This window comes from Triticum urartu, chromosome 7A (genome assembly GCF_056163025.1).
Source record: "Triticum urartu cultivar PI428250 chromosome 7A, HENAU_Tu73, whole genome shotgun sequence".
NCBI classification, from domain to species: domain Eukaryota; kingdom Viridiplantae; phylum Streptophyta; class Magnoliopsida; order Poales; family Poaceae; genus Triticum; species Triticum urartu.
Window position 1 is genome coordinate 619,764,696 of NC_141879.1, and position 20,540 is coordinate 619,785,235.

Genomic DNA, 20,540 nt, shown 5'->3' on the forward strand with positions numbered 1-20,540 from the left:
GCTGGTCCAGTTGGGCCACGGCCCAGGGAGAGGGTTCTTTCACTTTTTTTTTTGTTAGCTTTAGGTTTTAGCTTTTCTGTTTTGTATTTTCTTTTTTTTTCTTTTATTTCTTTTCCTTTCTGTTTTAATTCAATTTAAAATATTTATGCATTTTATAAAACTGTAACTTCTACACCATAATTATCTATGTAATATTTAGTGCAAACCGAACATTTTTATTTTAATGTTTGAAAACTTTTATTGTTTTCTTTTATTTGAATTTTGAACTTGTTTCGGTTCTGAACTATCGAGAGTTTACCACAGTAACCGTGGTGACGTGGCATCATTAGCGGGGAATCACTGTAGTTTAATTATCCGGGCGTTACAGGAGAGAAGCCATTAGTGAAGCTATGGATACCGGTCCATTGTTCTTCCTATTTCTTACAACCTCGATCAACACTCTCTTTACAATTCCTTGTTTTTTTTTTCTTGTTGCAATCAATCTTCCATACACCCATGCATTTAATCCTTGTAACTAGAAAGCTAGTGAGACTAACAATCTCACTAATTTCGCTGGGGACCAAGGAAGTTTTGTATCTATGTGTGCATGTACTGATAATTGGTTGGTCTGCAACTCCCACTGGTCTGATACACCTTAAGGTCATCTGCTTGAGGAAAACTACTGCTCGCTACCAACCCTTGCACTTGGGGAGGGGGGCATCTTCCTAATTCAGATGAAGCAACTAAGTTTCTCTATACCCTCCATAAATACCACCATTATGGCATTTTCTAAACCCTGAGATTTGTTTCGTCATTGTTGCAACTTCATGTAAGCGGATATATCCAACGGCCACATGCGAACCACTCGTCAAAACCTCAAGTTAATCAATCATCCATCCATATTCGCAATACTCATATTGATATCCATAAATCTTATTACCTCTGACTCAAAATAAGTGTCGCGGTTTTGAACTATTCAAAACTGCGACACTTATTTTGGATCAAAAGTAGTACTACTTGTTATCGGTTGCACCGAAGGATTAAACCTTTGTAGTTTGGTGTATCATATCCCGCTTGGTTAATAACAACTTCAAAGTTAGTTTAACAATTGATAGGTGCAATGTCGTCGTAGGTTCTAGTCGAATTGTCAAAGTCGACTGAAATGAAATATTAATGCAAAAACTTTCCAACACACTAGTCTCTCTTAAGTAGGCATGTTCCTCCCCCGATGGATGGCTAAACCGCCATAACGTCTCTAAGACATGAATATATCACCATGCATTCTTTTTTTACTACAAACATGAAATGCAAACTTGGGATGTGATTTTGGACGAAGAAAAATCACACCTTTTTCGTCAGCAAACCTTTTTTTTAGCATGGAGCACATGAATACGAGAAAATGGCAGGTGATGCATGTCTCTAGCCAAGCGGGCGGGAGCGTCCGACGGGTAGAGGCAGGCGGCATGGATCGCGGGGAAATTGTTTTGAGCGAGCATGAGCAAGGCAACACACAAAAATGAAGGGATCCGATTGCGATCAATTCCCTTTTTGTTCCTTGCGTAATTGTAGGGATTTGGGATGCGTGGAGTACAATCGGTCAATCTAAATTACTAAATGCATATGAGAGAACAGATTAGATTAAGGTTAGATGCTAGATTGAGCTTAAGGGCATACTTGGTTCCAATAATTCACCTGACTTATAAGTCAGGTGACTTAAAATCAGTGACTTATAAGTCACGTTTGTTTGGTTGTCATCTGACTTATAAGTCACATGAGCACACCTTCCCATCTTGTTTTTTAATGTAAAGGTGATAGGACCCACGTAAAAGGAGATGACTTATAAGTTTTAAGTTGGGGTGGAGCAACTTATGACTTATAAGTTGGGGTGACTTATAAGTTGGGTCCGTTTGGCAAAATAAGTCACTTTTTGCACTTTTCGACTTATAAGTTGGTGACTTATTTGAAACCAAATAGGGCCTAATGGACCTAATCATGCAGTTGTATATTAATCCGTGTATATTTTGTTAGAGAAGATAATGTTTGCTAATTATCAATAAAGATAGAGAAGTTTGGATTTCCCTGGAAAAAAAAAAGAGAAGTTTGGATTTGAAAAAGAGAGGATGTTTGAAAAATTGGAAGATATCTGAACCCTGGAATGGGACTCGACCGGTCGACCCTTTGTCAGAGACGGGACGGCTGAGATCCGCCCGAAAACCGCTCGCGCTCCCTGCACCTCTCAGCCCGTGTCCATTTCCACCCTCCAAACCAAAATCGGATCGCGATCCTAGGGTTATCACACCCTCCTCCCCACCCCCATCCCCGTCGTCCGATCCGGTCCGATCCGGTCCCTCGCCATGGCACAGCACGACGGCAAGCCATACCAGCCACGCCGGGGCCCCGAGCGCCCCCCGAAGCCGGCGGAGGACCCGCCCGCGCCCGCCGCTGCGCCCGCAGCAGCGGACGCCGTGATTGACCACCTCGCGGCCGTGGCTGCCGAGGCGGAGGCCTTGAACGCGTCCATCGCGGCCGTCGCGGCCGAGGCGGAGGCGATGAACGCGTACGAGCACGCGCAGGAGCAGGAGATGGAGGAGGAAGAGGAGGAGGAGGAAGAGGAGGAAGAGGAGGAGATGGAGGAGGACGACGACGATGGCGAGGGGGACGGGCAGCACGGCGGCAACGGGGAGTCCGTCCCAATAGACGCCGAGGCCGCGGCACAGGCGGCTGCTGCAGCTGCGGCCGGCGCACCGTTGGACCCGCACGGCGCGATGGTCTCTGCGATTGTGCCGCCCACCACGGGTAACCAGCTCACTCTTTCATTTCAGGGCGAGGTCTACGTGTTCGACTCTGTTTCCCCTGATAAGGTCCGTCTCTTGCCGTTTGCAAGTAGTAGTAGTATAATTTTGTCTCCTCTGCCTCTTTCGCAAGTAATTCAGTAGTCTTTGATTGCTGTCGCAGGTGCAAGCTGTGCTTTTGCTGCTAGGGGGAAGGGAGCTGAACCCAGGCATGGGTGCCGGAGCATCATCATCTACTCCATACAGTAAGGTTGAGACAAGTGATGACAGTTAATATTCTATGTGCTGGATGATTCACATGCGTCAGAGGTTGAATTTACTATGATTCAGAGGTTGAATTTTCCACACCGGGTGGCATCGTTGATGAGGTTTAGGGAGAAGCGGAAAGAGCGGAACTTTGATAAGAAGATCCGGTATACAGTTCGCAAGGAAGTTGCACTAAGGTTGGTGTAGTCATTGGCTGGGAATTCCAATCGTTATGTCTGAAATGTTGTCTGGGAAATTGCAGTCATATTATGTCTTGAAAGGTTATTAAGGCAAAATTTGATGGCATACATTTAAATATGTTACATCCCTTACGCGTATTATTTTGCCGTTGTTTTCTTGGGAACATATGCTCATCCACTGCATTTTTATTAACAAACTCTGTTCAGTATAAAGATTAATTAATTGCCTCTAGTTGTTCCATTTGCCTTGTTAGTTTGTACCGTGTCAAATATCATTGGTATGCCATGATTCTTGTCAGTTCACTCAGTTGTAATACTAGTGTGGCACTTATTGATTTTGATATGGTTCCAGGGTCATATCATAGTATCATACTATCTTGTGATTCTACATTCTTACCAGAGCCAAATGATTTGTAGTGTATCACTATCATGTATTGCAATTCCACCTTATCATTGTTACACTACATTCCCACAGGTAGAATCGCTAGGATTGGCGCACATGAACTATGTGTGGACTGTGGTACCACTATCTATGGGAACAAAACCGCAAGGCCTGGCCATGCTTTGCAATGGTGGGTTAAGCAAGGCCACATAAAACATTATAAGCATGTCTAGTTCTAGTCGAGGTGGGCACTAGACCTCTCGTCTATTGCTCCTGCATAGTCACCTCACAAACCCTGTGAAGACCTTGGGCTTCAGCTTCTTAGTAGAAGCCCACTTAGGTACATTCATGTGCGCAAGATCCAAAAAAGAGTTAGGTGTACATTCCTAATTTTGCCTCTGCATAGAGTCTATATCGCCTAAGCGCACGCATAGGCATGCTTAAGGCTAGGAGTTCTGCTGTCGCCTAGCGCCTAGGCACGCTTAATCATACATCTATCAGCGCTTTTTTAGTTGGGCTGCATTCATTAGACGCCATGTTCTCCATCTCTTGAATGAGAGAGTAAATGATTTTCCAGAAATGAATTTGTAGTGAAATTAATGTGAACGCTGCATTCAGCAAAAAAACATAGACGCTGCATCTATTAAAACAATTTTGTTGTGTTGTGTTGGTCGGGTTAAAAATTTGTACTTCATCAGTTTGGGATTGATCTCGTGCATGGTATTAGTATAATGCAATTCTAGCATATACTCCCTCCGTCCCAAAATTCTTGTCTTAGATTTATCTAGATATGGATGTATCTAACACTAAAATGTGAATAGATAAATCCGTATGTAGACAAATCTAAGACAAGAATTTTGGGACGGAGGGAGTACTACAGTATTGTCCTATAATTTGTGTTAGATGAGCATTTTATTTATTATATATACCAATTGTAGTTTTATAAAAAGTATCGTGATTCTATGATATGATACTACTGAAAAAAAAACTACCTAGTATTCTGATACTAACATTCTTTGATTTAGATAAGATTATATTTTGCTTGTTGTCTAAGTTACTTCTGCACTGATTATGCACAGACACTATTGATGCATTTCCATATTTTCCATGTATTTATAGGATGCAGCGTAATAGAGGCCAATTTACATCTTCAAAACCAAAACCTGATGACGGAACATCTGAACTGGCAACTGCAGATGGCTCCCCAAATTGGGGATCAGTGGAAGGTCGACCTCCGTCTGCTGCTTCGTAAGTTGATGAAATGTATTTTGCTGAGTTAGTGGAATGTATTTGAGTTATCCAGCAATATTTCTGGATGCTCTGAAAGATGCCTTCTGTGCGATCATTGCTGTTTTTGAAATTAAATGCTCTAGTATGTCACTGTAGGTCCCACAAAGAAACACAATTTATGGCACATAATTCATAGAGCTGGCTGGTACACATAATAGTATATACCAGTACCTTTTTTTTGCCTAGCTCATCTTCCCTGGGATATTCAGATTTGCTTACTTTGTTAGTTGTGCAAGCAAGTTTGACATGGACTGAAGGTATTATCTGACACCTAGCATACATGGACAGATGCTTCTTTCCATATGGGGTATCTGTTAGATCTTACCTTTTGATTTCTTAAACACATAGGATTTTATTTGTGAATTTTACCGATGGCTGACTTCTTTCAAATTCTTTCAGATGCCATCACTGTGGTACTAATGCACATAATACACCTATGATGCGTCGTGGACCTGAAGGGCCAAGAACATTATGCAATGCTTGCGGCCTCATGTGGGCAAATAAGGTACTTGTAAATACTTGCTAGTGCTGTTGCATATCAATTTAATTGAGGATAGAAGCATATAGTGTACTACCTCCATCTCACAATATCTGTGGGACACAAATTGGAGTATTAGTTTACGTAATCGTACTATTCTTTTCTCACTCGATAGATTCTATCAAAGTAGGTATCCATGCGGGAAATATATTGTTGAATAGACAGAATAACTTTTAGATCATGCTGTATAATGGAATTATCAACAGTCAGCTCCGGAATGATGATATACGAGATAGAGTTGGGGTAGCACCGCTTGAAGAGAAGCTTGTCCAACATCGTCTGAGATGGTTTGGGCATATTCAGCGCAGGCCCCCAGAAGCTCCAGTGCATAGCGGATGGCTAAAGCGTGCTGATAATGTCAAGAGAGGTCGGGGTAGACCGAACCTGACATGGGAGGAGTTCGTAAAGAGAGATCTGAAGGACTGGAGTATCACCGAAGATGGACAGGGGTGCGTGGAAGCTTGCTATCCATGTGCTAGAACCATGAGTTGGTTGCGAGATCTTATGGGTTTCAGCTTTCAGCTCTAGCCTACCCCAACTTGTTTGGGACTAAAGGCTTTGTTGTTGTTGGGTCCTTTGTGTTGAAACGGCTCACTTCACTATCAATTAATTAATACATAGGTTATTTTACTACTTGGTTAACTTATCCTATATACCTAAATAGTTCATCCCCACTACCTCTATATCTTGACATGCACACATGCCACCTCATCAAAGGTCCACCACTTCATGCATGAGAAAAGGTTTTCCATTATTAGTTGATCTCATGCACACCTTCCACCTCACCACACATGCCACTTCATCAAAGGTCCACTCAACATGTATGAAAAAAAGCTTTCCATTACGTTATGCCATTTATATTCAAAATATTTTCAGACTACGCAATAACCAAATACAGTATATAATATTTTTTTTTAGCTTTAGTTCATATATTATTAATTCGACGATGGAAGCTTCAGACAATCAAATCAATGAAATATATTGCAATCAATTCCCGCAGCAACGGGCGGGGTAATATCTTGATCTATTTATGTATCTACACAATGATTCATTGGCCGTAAAACACTGTGTCCTTTTCTGTTTGCTGCATATCATATTGGTGAAGTTCAGGGCACTAGAACGCTTAGTATCTAGTTTGTTCCTTGTTTTCTGTAAAAACGAACAGTTCTAACATTAGTTTAGATTAAATTCTACTGAACAAAAAATCTAGATGATTGTAATGAATCTAGATGCATCCTGGATGGTGTGCATGTTTGGTTGTATTTAATCTCTGCTGTGGAAAAATGCTCGACAAATAACAGGTGTTACCATTTGAGTGTATTTCGTAGTGGAGTTAAAGAGTATTTTTCTTCTCAGCACTTTATACAAGTGAAGCAAATTAACCTGTCAATAATGCTTTATGGGTTAATCATTATTTTTATTTGAAAAAATATCGGCGGTCCATAAATGATCTGTTACACAGAAGGTTGGTGATGTCTAAATTCTGCATCGCTTAGTTTCTCTTTCATGTATTATTGGATTCAAGCACCTTACCTCGCAAATGAAAATTTTATGTGCATGTAATTTTTTTTGTATAACCCCTTTGTGAATTCTAAAAGAGACCCCTTGGGAAGGAGTCTCATGGTTTTGTTTGAAGAAGACAACGTGGCACCAGCTTTTCCACTCCGTAAAATACTCAGAGAAATTAATTCACATCACAGGAATCGAACCTTGGAGGGTGGGGTGACAGAACTTCACACCCACCACTGGGCTGTAGCCCAGTTCTCCTCTTTATGTGAAGTTGATGCCACTATGCCAGACGACTTGCTAACCTTCCATGTTTATTTTCTATAGGGCATGTTGAGGGACCTATCAAAGTCTACTCCCCCATCTCTTCAAATGGTGTCAACAGGTCCAAATGATAGTGTAAGTCTCTTACCTATTATTAGCTGCTTCTGAAAATACTGAGTATGCTTGGTTTAAACTTCAGGATGAGTATGCTTGGTTTAGACTTTCCCTATAAGCTGAAGCGATTATTTGTTCTTTCTTAAAAATTGAGTTGAGTCCATATCTTATATAATTATCTGAGAAAGGATTGTATTTTGCATGATGTCCATCTTAACAATGGTCCCAATACTAAGCAATGGCTGAAACTTCTGAAAATACTGAGTAAAAATTGGTTAACGTATTTTCAGTCATTTAAAATTAACAAGTACGTACATAACAGGACATAAAACAAATTATGGTTCCCGTGTCCTGGAAAATGGAATATAGAAAAAGAGGATCATCGGTTTATGTTATAATCTTAACTAATCTTGATCTCTTTCAATACATCATTGACTCCAGAAGCCCATTTGAAAAATTGGGTGACATGAATGGGTGCCTTGTTTTTATGGAATCCATTGTTTATTAAACATTGGTTTGGTTAACACCGACAAAATGTCTGATTTTGTAACCATATATTTGCACCAAGAGTCCGAAGCACATAAGGTGATATGCCTTTTTCTTCTTCCGATGCCATAAAAATGTTAGATACCCCCATTTCAAGCAGCAAGTATAGAGGATCTATGTTAGAAGTATCTCCACCATCCTGTTACGACTTAGGAATCCGTTTTCCAACCTACACCTAATCCTTCCGACGATTTTGATATTATGAATGAGCTGGTGGTTAACGCTTGAATTCACACTCTCAGCAGAATGGAAACACCCTCTCTCAGCAGAATGGAAGCACCCTCTCTCAGCAGAATGGAAATGCTGCCATAGTGCCCTTTGCCGAGCAACAAAACCCAGCACCAGCGACCGATGCCAACGGTCACGACCATGGTTCTTCGACATGATGAGCGGGATTGCTGCTTGTTTTTAATGGTGGATGGATGAAGGAGCGCCATCCTCTTTGAGAGTGAACTTCCTGTGTAGGTGAAAACTGCTTGTAATATAACCTGAGAGTTAGGCTGTTGGTATTAGTGTCGTCTAGGGTTTAAAGAGCTGCTGTTTTTATCTGATGGAATCGTGCTTACCGCTGTTGTTGTGGCTATATAACAATTATGTTTCTTGTTTGAGTCCAATGTGAATGCCCTGTGGCCTGTTGTTATTTACAGATGATATCAAAGTAGTCGTTTTAACCCATGCTGAAGCAACCTGCTGTTTCTTACTGAGTTCTGTGCTCTGTGCTGAGTGCAGAATTTATGTTTAAAAAATAAAAATAAATACAGAACGACATTCCTCCCCTGGTGCTGGACATACAGCTGAGTCTGCAGGGAAATAAAAATATAAGATCACCGTCTCCACCGTCCATATCCAAAAAGAAAGGACCCCCTCTTTTTTTGGCGAGGAAAGGGTGAATTCATTGATCAAGCAACAGCCAAGTCTGCATTACATCGTGTCGGGACCTCGTCCGACTTGATCGAAGCGAGACTGCTTTGTGCTTCTTAATTCGACCAAAGCTAAAAGGTGACTTACAACATTTTGTTCTCTCCTAACATGCTTGATTAAGAATTCATCAAGATCCTGAAGAAGAGCAACAATCTCTCAAACCATCATCATATGCTTCGGTTGGTCATCCACTCCTTCCTTGATCAGCTTTACCACGTCGAGGTAATCCATTTGAATAACAATTGGCAGGCAACACAGACCGCTGGGAAGCAAGGGAGATGCCCTCCAAATAAGCAGCTAGTTCTGACTCTAGCGGGGATGCACAATGCCGTAGCTCACAACAAAAAGAGAATAATAGCACCATGTTCATCATGGAGGACCATGCCAGCCCCAGAACCATCGATGTTGGGCGGCGCCACCCAGGTGCTGCGGCTTCTCATGCTGCATGTACGATAGTGTTTTCCTTCTGAGCTGGGGCGCAACCATCATCTTCCCTTTGACATGATCACCTTGGGGATTCGCCTCAATGGCCAAAAGAAAGTTCATGTAGCTGATTAGGAACCTAGTTCAGGCTTCCACAAGAGGTGGTTGTTTGTCGTGGACAATCTCATTCCTGACGTGCCAACATCGCCATAGCGTCATGAGCGTATATGTTCGTTCCTCTTCGGGCAAGTCAGCAAGCAGATGAAGGAGCCGCTCCGGCCATGTGTGCACTAGACGCCGGACGTCGGAATTTTCCATTGTCTCGCCATTGACCGCCACAAGGCTACAACTAGTGGGCATCCACAAAAAGAATGAAGAGAAAGGACAGGGTGGCAATTGCGAAAAGAAATCCCTAACAATTTAGGTTGTGAGAGAATAATGGCAATTCCTTTAGAAACACATAGCAACTTGCAGAAAAGAAGAAAAAAATACTGCAAAAAAGGAAACGATTCTCCTCAATCGACTGATTTCTTAGCTTCCGTTCGTCATCTCGCTCGTACGACATGTGTCCCCCGCTCCTCATTCCACTCAAATTTTTCTGCAACATCACCAATGCTGCGGAAGTTTTTCCCGTAACATCAGCTATGCTGTAAAAAGATGAAGACATCCTTTTTTTACAACAAGACATCTATTGCAAAAAAATAATATATGCAAGAACTGTGTTGCAATGGTAGAGTGTCACATCTAACTCGCGAGCCGGCCGATCTTTTAAAAAGATCTACAGGCGTACACGTAGCACGCCCAGAAAAAATCTGCTATTTCATCCATGTCAAAAATACTACTACTTCCGTTTCTAAATATTTGTCTTTCTAGAGATTTCAATAAGTGAGTACATACGGAGCAAAATGAGTGAATCTACGCTCTAAAATATGTCTATATACGTCCGTATGTGGTAGTCCATTTGACATCTCTAAAAAGACAAATATTCCCTCCGTTCTAAAATAGATGACTCGACTTTATACTAACTTTGTACTAAAGTTAGTATAAAGTTGGATCATCTATTTTGGAACGGAGGGAGTATTTAGGAAGGGAGGGAGTATAATATAAACATTTTCTGACACTAATACAGAGGCAGTATGTCTCATCATATAAACTTGTCAAAAAAGAAAACGTTCGCCTGCCACCCCTTGTCAACTGAACGTTCGTTGGATAATAACAAGTTATCTACATGTTATTATCCGACCGGAGCACTGGAAAACCCGTTCGCGGTTCGAGCCCGACCCGACCCTCCCCGTTAGTTATCTCGTGCGCGGCGGCCTAGTACCCATCTCGGCCTCCCTCGGCTCCATCGCCAGCCGCTCCACTCCTCCTCGGCTTTGCAAACCCTAACTGCCCCGCCGCCAAGCGCCCCTCCCATGGCGGACGTCGTAGACCCCAGCCCCGGGGCGCCCCGCCCGCTGCCTCCGCCGCCCGACAGCCCCAGCCCCGAGGACCGCCCCGTGCCGCTGCCCCCGCCCCCGCCCCCGCCGCCCGGCGGGCCCCCGCCCACCCGCAAGCGGAGCCGCTCGCCCCCGCGGCCCTCCCTGCCGCCGCCGCCGCCCATCGGCTCCTCGCGCCCCGAGCGCATCCGCGACCGCGACCGCCGCGGCTCGCGCAGTCCCCCGCCGCGCCGCCGCCACTCGCCGCCGTCCAGGAGGTCCCCGTCGCCGCCCTTCAAGCGGTCCAGGCGGGACGACGGGTACGACCGCCGCGGAGGCCGCGGCAGCCCCCCACCACGGTACGGATAACGCACCCAGGGGGTGGGACTCTGGGCGTCCTCAGCTCGGTCGCTGATCGAGCTTTTCGTACTGGTTGCCTGATTAGCTCCTGAGATGGGTCGTAAAGTTTCATGATGTTGCTTCTGCAGGTACGACCGTGGCGGAGGCAGAGGTGGGTACGACGATGACCGGCACCACGGCAGGCATCGTGCTTCAGGTGAGGATTTGCCCTTCTTCATTGAGAATTCAAATCCTATCCATCAGTCTCCAAAAGTAAGTATACGCAACATCAAACCATCGGTGGGAAAAGTTTATGAGTGCTCGGCCGCACCATTAGCTTTCATCCTAGGGGTGCTCTTAGTTGCAGTTCGAAATTTGACCACCTGACCATATCCATCTTCCAATTGTTTATCACGATTCATCGCTTCTTTTTTACCTTTAGAAAAGACTCCTTGTTCATTCAGTGAAAAATCTGATGACAACTCAATTATGATATCCAGATTGGCCTGATTCTAGATTCGGGGCACCGAATGATGGTCCTGGGAATACCCAAAGGTATATATGTATATAATTACCTACATCTACATGTTTATTTCCTTGTTATGGTTAGTCTTTTGGGTTTCTGGACACTCTTATTTTTCCTCCTGGGCACATGCAGGAATCGTCAGTATTGTAAAATAATATGCAAATTAAGTCTTCTACTATGCTCTTAGCCGCAGTTAACAGATAGAGAATCTTCTCAGAAATTCTCCATATTTGATGTTCGAAAGCAAACTGATCCTTGGCTCTATGCACGTTGGATCCTTGATTCCTCATTACTCTTATTAGCCACCAGCAAGCCTTGTGCTCTTTTTACAGTCAGCACTACTACCACCACCACAAAAGGCCTCCTCCCAGTAATCTAGCAGCTAAACTCTCGAAGGCAGGATTGGTGTATGTTTTGGATGCAGTCAAATGGAGAATTTTATGAGAATATTCTTTATCTGTTAACAACAGGCAGTTTGGGCATTGACTTTATTTGAATTATTTCTCAGTTTTTTATCTCAAGATAATAAACATGAGGCCAACTTTGCTGATTATTTTATTGTTTGCATGTTATAGTCCACTATTTTGATGTGCATGGTACTATATTGAGCACAAATCTACATTAAAAATTCCATGTGAAAACCCTGAGATATATGTAGTTGTGTACTACTTTAGTTTTCTTGCATATTTGCATAGATATTCATGCTACACGGTTTACACTAATCCTTTTTTTTACATATTCATCTTTGCTATTTTCATCATATCTGCAATAAGTTCCTTTATTCGTTGGTACTTGTTCAGAAGAGGAGGGACATGAATGGATGGCACATTTTGTTTGGAGTAGTCGAGTTAAATCATATATTTTTCAACCTGGTGTGAACATGCATTTTACCACTACAAAAAGTCATTATTAAAGGTTGATGGATATAAATTATATACATTATGGAGTACAAGGAAGAGCAATTTGGTGCAGTTAGCGTGGTGAATGGTGTGTCATTCAAACTGCATCAATTAGTAATTTAGTTTTTTTATGTGCAGAACAAAAGTCATGTTTTCGCACCATATTTTGCAATTGTACTTGTTAATTGTTATAGCATGATACCATCTGTGATTTCTCAAGAACACATGACACCTTATGGAGTACATAGAAATTTGAATATGTGGATGTGGAAATCAGAATTCTTGATAGTTGAGGGCATTAGAAGGTTAGATGGTCCAAGTCTATTATGTACTGGTATAAGTGCTATATGTCTACATGGTCTAACTTTAACTTATCAGTTCAATATTCTGTTGATTCTTTTTGTGCTATTGTATGTTGATGCATCAACAAACCTGTGGGTCATTTTTTGGATTTGATTGTTGGAGTTGAGATCTATAGGAGAAACTAAATTGTGTTGCTGTGTCCCACAACTTTGCTCCCTGTAGTTCTTAAATTGCCATCTAATGGAATTACATAAGTTTGTTATACCCAAATAAAACAACTTCAAGACATGAGCTGGAATTTTGTTACACACAAATGAAACGATTGCATCCCTTGGAAATATGAAAATGTCTCACCCCTTTGCCTTTTTCCTTATATCTGATTCATGATTTGTCCTAAAGTTCTTTTTTGCCTGCTAAAGATTTTGGTATATTGGTAGTTCTATCAGAAAAGATCTTGTTTAATATGTTTATCAGATATGTGAAGTATTTGGCAGGATCATGGGAAGTTGGAACAGGTTACTATTGTATAATACTCACTCCGTTCACAAATATAAGATGTTCCAACTTTTTTTTTCTGAATTGGATGCATATAGACATGCTTTAGTGTGTTTGTGCACTCATTTCAGTCCGTATGTGGTCCATATGGAAATATCCAGAACATCTTATATTTGTGAACGGAGGGAGTATATGTTTGCTAGTTGGTAACATAATTCTTGTTTGGTTTTCTTTCGTCTTTGAGAAAAAATTATATCTCTTCAAGATACTTTGTTGACCAATCTGAATTGAACATTCTACCGAGCAGCAATTTTATGTAAGTAGGAGTATGTAATAAAACACAATGTGGAGACTTCACATGAATTCTATGCTATGTTGATGCACGCCAAGAACACATATTAGATATTATATTTGCAGCAGAATGCAATTCCTTTTTTTTCCGAACTTTTCTGGCAAGCATGCGTCTGAAAACAGAGTTGCTTGATTTGATGTCCAAGCCATTCCCCCCCTCAAAATTGAACAAATCCGAGAAGACTCCTATTGTAGTTTAAGCCTACTCGTATTTATGTATCAGATTTTTATTTGTGTCATTCCTCAGTAGCTTTAGGCACCTTTTCTCCTCAAGTTTCAGGACCTATCCATTCTAACGTTTCAAATAGAAGATTGGAGCATAGCTTTGTGTGTTTCTGATGGCATATTTCTCTTATTCTTATATGATTATGCATCTTACCAGGGAAGGCTTAATGACCTACAAACAGTTCATTCAAGTTCTTGAGGATGATGTATCACCAGCTGAAGCTGAGAGCAGGTAATCATTACTGTCATTAGTGAAAGAATATTTTCAATTATATCTCTGGTGCCATCTTCTTTGTTCTTACTTACTATTGTGCTTGTTAACAAGGTACCAAGAGTACAAGACGGAGTACATCACTACCCAGAAACGTGCTTATTTTGATCTCCACAAGAATGAGGACTGGTATGCTTAGAATGATGTAATTCCATGTGCTAACTTTCCTCAGCAGGAGTACATATAGCCCAATTACTTAAATTGTCCAATTCAATTTTTTCGCTTGCAGGTTGAAAGACAAGTACCATCCAACCAACTTATTATCTGTTATTGAAAGGTGGAGTTGCATACCATGTTAATACTTCTCTGTTGGTCTTTTTACCCTTGTCATACCCTTGAACTTGGAAAGTGTTTTGGTTGTAAAATCTCTTCACATACAGAGTTTTTTTACGGTTTATTTTAATTCCTTCTGCATCGTTGTTAGTTTAGTCTTGCTAATATTGGTCTATTTCGATTTGCTTACACAGGAGGAATGAACGCTGTAAAGTAGTCGCTAAGGACTTCTTTCTTGATTTGCAAAATGGAACTCTGGACCTGTGAGTAACTTTCCTACAGTTTGTGTTATCATGCTCATTTGGATTTCGTGTTGATAACTAATATTCTGCTGGACAGTGGCCCTGGAATAATTGCGTCTGCAGCAAATAAATCAGAAAATGGCAATGATGGAAACTCCGAGGATGATGCAGATGGTGACAGAAGAAGAAAACAAAGCAGAGGTTCTTCAAAAGAAACAGATCCTCTTTCTGCTGCTCCTAAGGCTCATCCGGTCAGCTCTGAACCTCGACGAATTCAAACTGACATAGAACGAACCCTAGGTCTTGTCCGTAGGCTGGACACCGAGAAGGGTATTCAGGGAAATGTCTTGTCAAGTGGTGATCATGAGAAGTCGGATGTTGACAAATCACATATGGGATCTATGGGCCCTATAGTTATAGTCCGAGGCTTAACAACTGTCAAGGGCCTTGAAGGTGTTGAGCTCCTTGACACCCTTCTTACATATTTATGGCGTATTCATGGAGTTGATTACTATGGCATGTCCGAGACGAACGAGGCAAAAGGCCTTCGTCATGTGAGAACTGATAATAAGACTCCTAGTACAACTAATATCAATGCTGCTGATTGGGAGAAGAAGCTGGATACTTACTGGCAGGAAAGGTTGACTGGTCAAGATCCCATGGTTATATTAACGGCCAAGGATAAAATTGATGCAGCAGCTGCTGAAGTCCTTGAACCTCATGTCAGGAAAATAAGGGATGAGAAGTATGGATGGAAATATGGCTGTGGAGCCAAGGGCTGTACAAAACTTTTCCATGCTCCTGAGTTTGTTTACAAGCATTTGAGGCTCAAGCATCCAGAGATTGTGTTGGAAGTTACTTCAAACCTCCGGGAGGATATTTATTCCCAAAATTACATGAGGTATGTTCCTGCAATCTTCTATTTCAATCTGTAGGACATTACCATCAATATTTTTTTAGGTGGTAATACTTATCAAGTTTTTCCTTTGTGAACAGTGACCCTAATGCACCAGGTGGAACACCAGTTATGCAGCAATCTGCAGCAGTAAGAATCACATACTCCATTTGCATTCTTAAATAAAATATAAAATAGCATAACCTGCAAGTGCTGCATACTTTTTGCAAGTTTTATGCATTTGCTCTACTCTTGTGGTTTTAGTTATGGTTGAAGCTTGGTCTTGAATCTGTGGTTTAAATTAGTCTGCACTAATACCCTACTTCTATTGAAGATATATTTTGTATGTCTCTTGCCTTTCTGCTACTCCCTCCGTTCCAAATTACTCGTCGTGTTTTTAGTTCAAATTTGAACTAAACCACGACGAGTAATTTGGAACGGAGGGAGTACTAGTTAGCGTACAGAACAACACTGCATCAGCATCAACATCTATTGAAATATGCAATGGACAATCTTGATAAAACGATCCTACTTCTGATTTGCAGGACAAATCAAGGCGGAGATCTGACAATGGTATGGATAATCGTCTGAGATATGACCGTGGCAATCGCAGAGAATATGACAGGGCAGATAGAGATGGAGGCAGACATGGTAGAGGTGATGGCTCTCCAAGCCGTGATGGACCTGACGATCAGATGTTTGATTCCTTCCGTGGAAGAGGCTCCAATGCTCCTTTTTCGGCTGAATTCCCTGCTCCGCCGATATTGATGCCTGTTCCCGGTGCCGGGTATGTGAAAAGCTACGAATTTCAATATACCCTCAATAGGAACTTTGTAGCCTGCTAAATGGTGTGGGTGCTTTTGTTTTCAGTCCATTGGGACCATTTGTTCCTGCACCTCCAGAAATAGCCATGCATATGCTGAGAGAGCAAGGACCTTCCCCATTCGAACCAAATGGCGGACCTCATGGCAACTCAGGAGTGCTTGGATCTATGATGGGTGGGGGCCCAGCACCAATTATAGCCATGCCACCATCTTTCCATCATGATCCTCGTCGTTTGCGAAGGTTAGTAGTTAGTTATGATGATGCTAAATTTAATTGTCTCGTTAATTTATTTGCTCTAGATATGAACTGTTACCAGCAATCGAATACCATGTCGCTATACTTCCTTCAATGTAAAGCAACTTATGTTTTAGTACTCCCTCCATTCCAAAATATAGTGCGCCCGCGCTTCCCGAGGTCCAACTTTGACCATAAATTTAACCAACGAGACCAACTGCGGCGGGAGAAAAAAATTATATAATTAAAAACTTCTTTCGAATATGAATTCACTGATATAATTTTTGCTCCCGCCGCAATCGGTCTTGAGGCTGCTTGTAATGGGTAGTATCATAAGTTAGTATCATGATACTAGTGTATGATACTACCTCTCTAATGCATAGTATCATATAGTAGTATCATAGATGACTTTATTCATTACCATGCATGACACATAGTAGTGTAGCATTTATTATGATACGGTATCATAATATGATACCCAACCTTCTCTTTCTTCATTTAATTCTATGCCACATCATCTAAATTGCCTAGTTGGCATGCATGATACTAGTTATGATACTCCCATTACGACCAGCCTGATAGTTAAATTTACGGTCAAAAGTTGAAACACGTGGATAGAGGAAGCACTACATTGTGGAATGGAGAGAGTAGCATTTTGTCTATACACCAGCAATAAAATACAATGTCACTATACTTGTGGGGGCTTAAAGTTTTATGGTAACATTTCTTTGATGTTGCTGTATAGGCAAGTATTGTTTTATGTTATTGTATAGTATGTCTCGGTTTTTGGATTTTATCATGCTACTCCACTCTATCTTAATCCTTTGCTGTCTTGTTAACTCATCTCGGGTCCTGGTTGGGTTACAGCTATAATGATCTCGATGCCCCCGACGAGGAAGTTACTGTTCTTGACTACAGAAGTTTGTAGGCTGTGTCCTGCCATACAGGCAATCTTGCCAATGCCCAACACTCGCTAGCATCTCCATTTGCGTTGAGGTTTTTGGACCTCCCATTAGAATGAGGACGTATTTTTATTTCCTGCGAAGAGGCATAGGAGGAAGATATGTTATTTTTTGAGGACGCCTGTAATGTGTTGTGAGTTTTAGCTTAAATGGCTGGAACCTGATATTTGCTACTATTATGCAGTCACAGAAAAGGATTGAACGTCTATTTGAAACAACATTTTTTTTGTCTTTTGAGACTGTATTTAATAATGGGATGTATGAAAATGAAATCGTTTGGATATTGGCTCCATGAGCCCTATTTTTTTTAAAGTTGAACTTTTGAAGTGACAAAAAAATCTTAAAAAATTGCACATGTACATATGGATTTGTTCTACAGGTGTGTCGAGTTTCAATATGTGAGATACTTCGCTCACATGAAAGAAAACAAATTCGTTGTGTTGGTACGACTGACGGGGAGAACACTGTAAAGCAGAAGCTGTTTTTTTTTCTTTTGATGAAGGGAAGCAGCAGCTGCTTGTCTTGTCATGGCACATCATTCTGAGACCACAGAGAGTCCGGGAACTCGCCCATCTGAAGCCGTACCATCCAATAGCCACACTGAAAATCTCGTAGCAACGCTTTCTACAAGAGAAGGAAGGTCCTCTACAACTGGTGGATCAGAGCAAATTCCCTCAGGGATTCCATGGCTCTCCCAAGACAAGCTCAAGCCCCGTCCAGACGACATCATCCTCGCCACGCACCTGAAATGCAGCGCTACCTGGCTGAAGGCCCTCTTGTTTACCATCGTAAACAGATCTCGTTATACCTTGGCTGATCATCCATTACTCGCGGGCCATCCTCATCAATTTGTACCTTTCATCAAACTGTTTTCAAGAGGCCTCGACGGTGTCGAGAAGCTACCCTCACCGCGGCTGCTCTCCACCGACCCGCCGCTCTCCCTGCTCCCACCTGTAGTGTCCATCCTCGGGTGCCGGATTGTGTGCCTTTGCCTCCATCTCAAGGTGGCACTTCGAGAAGAGGGTGAACCAAGGTACGTCCGTAAGCATGGATAAAGCATTTGTGATGTTCTGCGAGGGGTGTTCGTCTTATGGTCCTTTCTGGGATCACTATCTTGAGTACCGGAAAGAAAGCTTGGCCAGGCCACGGGAGGTCATGTTCTTGAGGTACGAGGAGGTTGTATCCGACACATCCAAGGTTATTAGGAAGCTAGGAGGCTTCCTTGGTGTCCCGTTCACACAAGAGGAGGAAAGTGGTGGGGTCGTGGAGCAAGTTGCGGATTTATGCGGCTCCGCATCACTTAGCAACACACCTGCCAATCGGACAAGTCGTGTTGAGGTTGCAGGGGGCCAGCTCGTTGTTGATCCCTCTTCATTTTTTAGGAAAGGGAAGGTTGGGGATTGGGTGAACCACATGAGCAAGGACATGGAAGCCAGAATGGACCAAGTTGTGGCCGAGAAGTTCCAAGGATCATGCCTCATGTTCTCATGTTCTAGCATGTGCTTGATGTTGTCTAGTACCCCCCCCCCCCCCCCCCCCACCCCCAATCCAAATTAATTAGCACAACCTCTATACAATGTCTATTTTACATTGTATAGAGGCCGCGTCAATCGATTTGGATCGAACGGAGTACAACTTCGTGTCACATGTGTAGTGCTTTGTGTACGTGTCTCCTTTATTTTTCGTACGTATCCGGCAAGCCTTTTATCTGTTTAACAAAACAAGTTTACTGTTACCAAGTCGCCGTGATTTGGAACCTGTTATTTTTTTAACAAGGCAAAAGATTTGCCATTTTCATTGATTAAGGTAGAAGGTTTAAGACAAATGACCACAAAGCAGGAGACAAATATCTACTCTTGCGGCATTACAATACTCAAGTGGGTGGCACCTGCAATAGCCCAAAGATGGGCCTCCTCTTTTATCTTCGCGATGAGCATCATCGTCGTAGTGGCGGTGTTACGGAAAACCCTTCCATTACGCTCTTTCCAAATCTCCCAAGACATGAGCATGAACAGGGAGGCGATAGCCTTTCTCTGATCTCCACGCTCAACCACATTTTTAATCCACCATTCTTGAACCGAAACCTCATTTCGCCAGCTCCTCACCACATCACCATGTATACCAAGCCATGTTGCAACCTCGATCCAGACACGCCAGGAGAACCTGCATTGGAAGAGAAGGTGTGCTGCGGTTTCCTGGACTTGCTTGCAAAGCGGGCAGAGGTTGCAGTTCGGACATCCACGACGGTGCAATCAATCGGCTGTCCAAACTCTATTTTGAATTATCAACCAAGCAAAAAAATTGCATTTCGGAGGGGCCCAACCCTTCCAAACAGGAGCAGGTATGATGCTTATCATGTGTCCCGCAAACTGCGCCATATAGGCCGTCCATGCCGAGTATTCTCCATGAGACGTGAACTTTCATAGGATAGTATCATGCGCATCATTGTCGAGAGTAATAGAGGATAGCTTTTCCCATAGCAAGGCGAACTCCTGGATATGCTCCATGGTAAGTGAGGGAGTCCTGGATTAGGGGGTGTCCGGATGGCCGGACTATACCTTCAGCCGGACTCCTGGACTATGAAGATACAAGATTGAAGACTTCGTCCCGTGTCCGGAAGGGACTTTCCTTGGCGTGGAAGGCAAGCTTGGCGATACGGATATGTAGATCTCCTACCATTGTAACCGACTTTGTGTAACCCTAACCCTCTCTGGTGTCTATATAAACCGGAGGGTTTTAGTCCGTAGGACAACATACAGAACAACAATCATACCATAGGCTAGCTTCTAGGGTTTAGCCTCTCTGATCTCGTGGTAAATCTACTCTTGTACTACCCATATCATCAATATTAATCAAGCAGGACGTAGGGTTTTACCTCCATCAAGAGGGCCCGAACCTGGGAAAAACTTCGTGTCCCTTGCCTCCTGTTACCATCCGGCCTAGACACACAGTTCGGGACCCCCTACCCGAGATCCGCCGGTTTTGACACCGACATTGGTGCTTTCATTGAGAGTTCTTCTGTGTCGCCGTTAGGCTTGATGGCTCCTACGATCATCAATAGCGATACAGTCTCCAGGGTGA

General features: G+C 42.5%; 2 protein-coding genes and 1 pseudogene across 3 annotated transcripts; all 3 read left to right on the top strand.

Annotated features, from left to right (window-relative positions):
- Nucleotides 1–2,217: 2,217 nt before the first annotated feature.
- Nucleotides 2,218–8,501, top strand: LOC125517507 (GATA transcription factor 20). Of its 2 annotated transcripts, none has more exons than XM_048682717.2 (7): nt 2,218–2,840; nt 2,935–3,021; nt 3,102–3,214; nt 4,719–4,847; nt 5,289–5,394; nt 7,261–7,332; nt 8,103–8,501. In XM_048682717.2, exons 1-7 carry the CDS (start codon nt 2,334–2,336, stop codon nt 8,241–8,243), a joined length of 1,155 nt encoding a protein of 384 aa, XP_048538674.1. In that variant the 5' UTR covers nt 2,218–2,333; the 3' UTR covers nt 8,244–8,501. The 2 variants fall into 2 exon arrangements, with proteins under 2 accessions (XP_048538674.1, XP_048538673.1); XM_048682716.2 differs by having other exon boundaries at nt 2,219–2,840; nt 8,100–8,501.
- A 2,014-nt stretch (nt 8,502–10,515) lies between these two features.
- LOC125517552 (serrate RNA effector molecule) lies at nt 10,516–17,693 on the top strand. Its single transcript, XM_048682754.2, has 12 exons — nt 10,516–10,978; nt 11,108–11,175; nt 11,459–11,513; nt 13,915–13,989; nt 14,083–14,157; nt 14,258–14,305; nt 14,496–14,564; nt 14,641–15,444; nt 15,540–15,588; nt 15,984–16,225; nt 16,309–16,503; nt 17,365–17,693. The coding sequence occupies exons 1-12, from the start codon at nt 10,617–10,619 to the stop codon at nt 17,423–17,425; spliced, it is 2,103 nt and encodes a 700-aa protein (XP_048538711.1). The 5' UTR covers nt 10,516–10,616; the 3' UTR covers nt 17,426–17,693.
- Nucleotides 17,694–17,896: 203 nt separating this feature from the next.
- Nucleotides 17,897–19,113, top strand: LOC125516545 (cytosolic sulfotransferase 5-like; annotated as a pseudogene).
- Nucleotides 19,114–20,540: the final 1,427 nt, after the last annotated feature.

What these genes read in the sequence shown, in the direction of transcription:
- LOC125517507 (XM_048682716.2), top strand. Translation starts at nt 2,334, where the DNA reads ATGGCACAGCACGACGGCAAGCCATACCAGCCACGCCGGGGCCCCGAG. An exon ending in CATCTACTCCATACAGTAAG is followed by an intron (nt 3,022 to 3,101) that starts GTTGAGACAAGT and finishes ACTATGATTCAG; the next exon opens with AGGTTGAATTTTCCACACCG. An exon ending in CGCAAGGAAGTTGCACTAAG is followed by an intron (nt 3,215 to 4,718) that starts GTTGGTGTAGTC and finishes ATGTATTTATAG; the next exon opens with GATGCAGCGTAATAGAGGCC.
- LOC125517552 (XM_048682754.2), top strand. Translation starts at nt 10,617, where the DNA reads ATGGCGGACGTCGTAGACCCCAGCCCCGGGGCGCCCCGCCCGCTGCCT. An exon ending in GGTCCTGGGAATACCCAAAG is followed by an intron (nt 11,514 to 13,914) that starts GTATATATGTAT and finishes GCATCTTACCAG; the next exon opens with GGAAGGCTTAATGACCTACA. An exon ending in TTATGCAGCAATCTGCAGCA is followed by an intron (nt 15,589 to 15,983) that starts GTAAGAATCACA and finishes TCTGATTTGCAG; the next exon opens with GACAAATCAAGGCGGAGATC.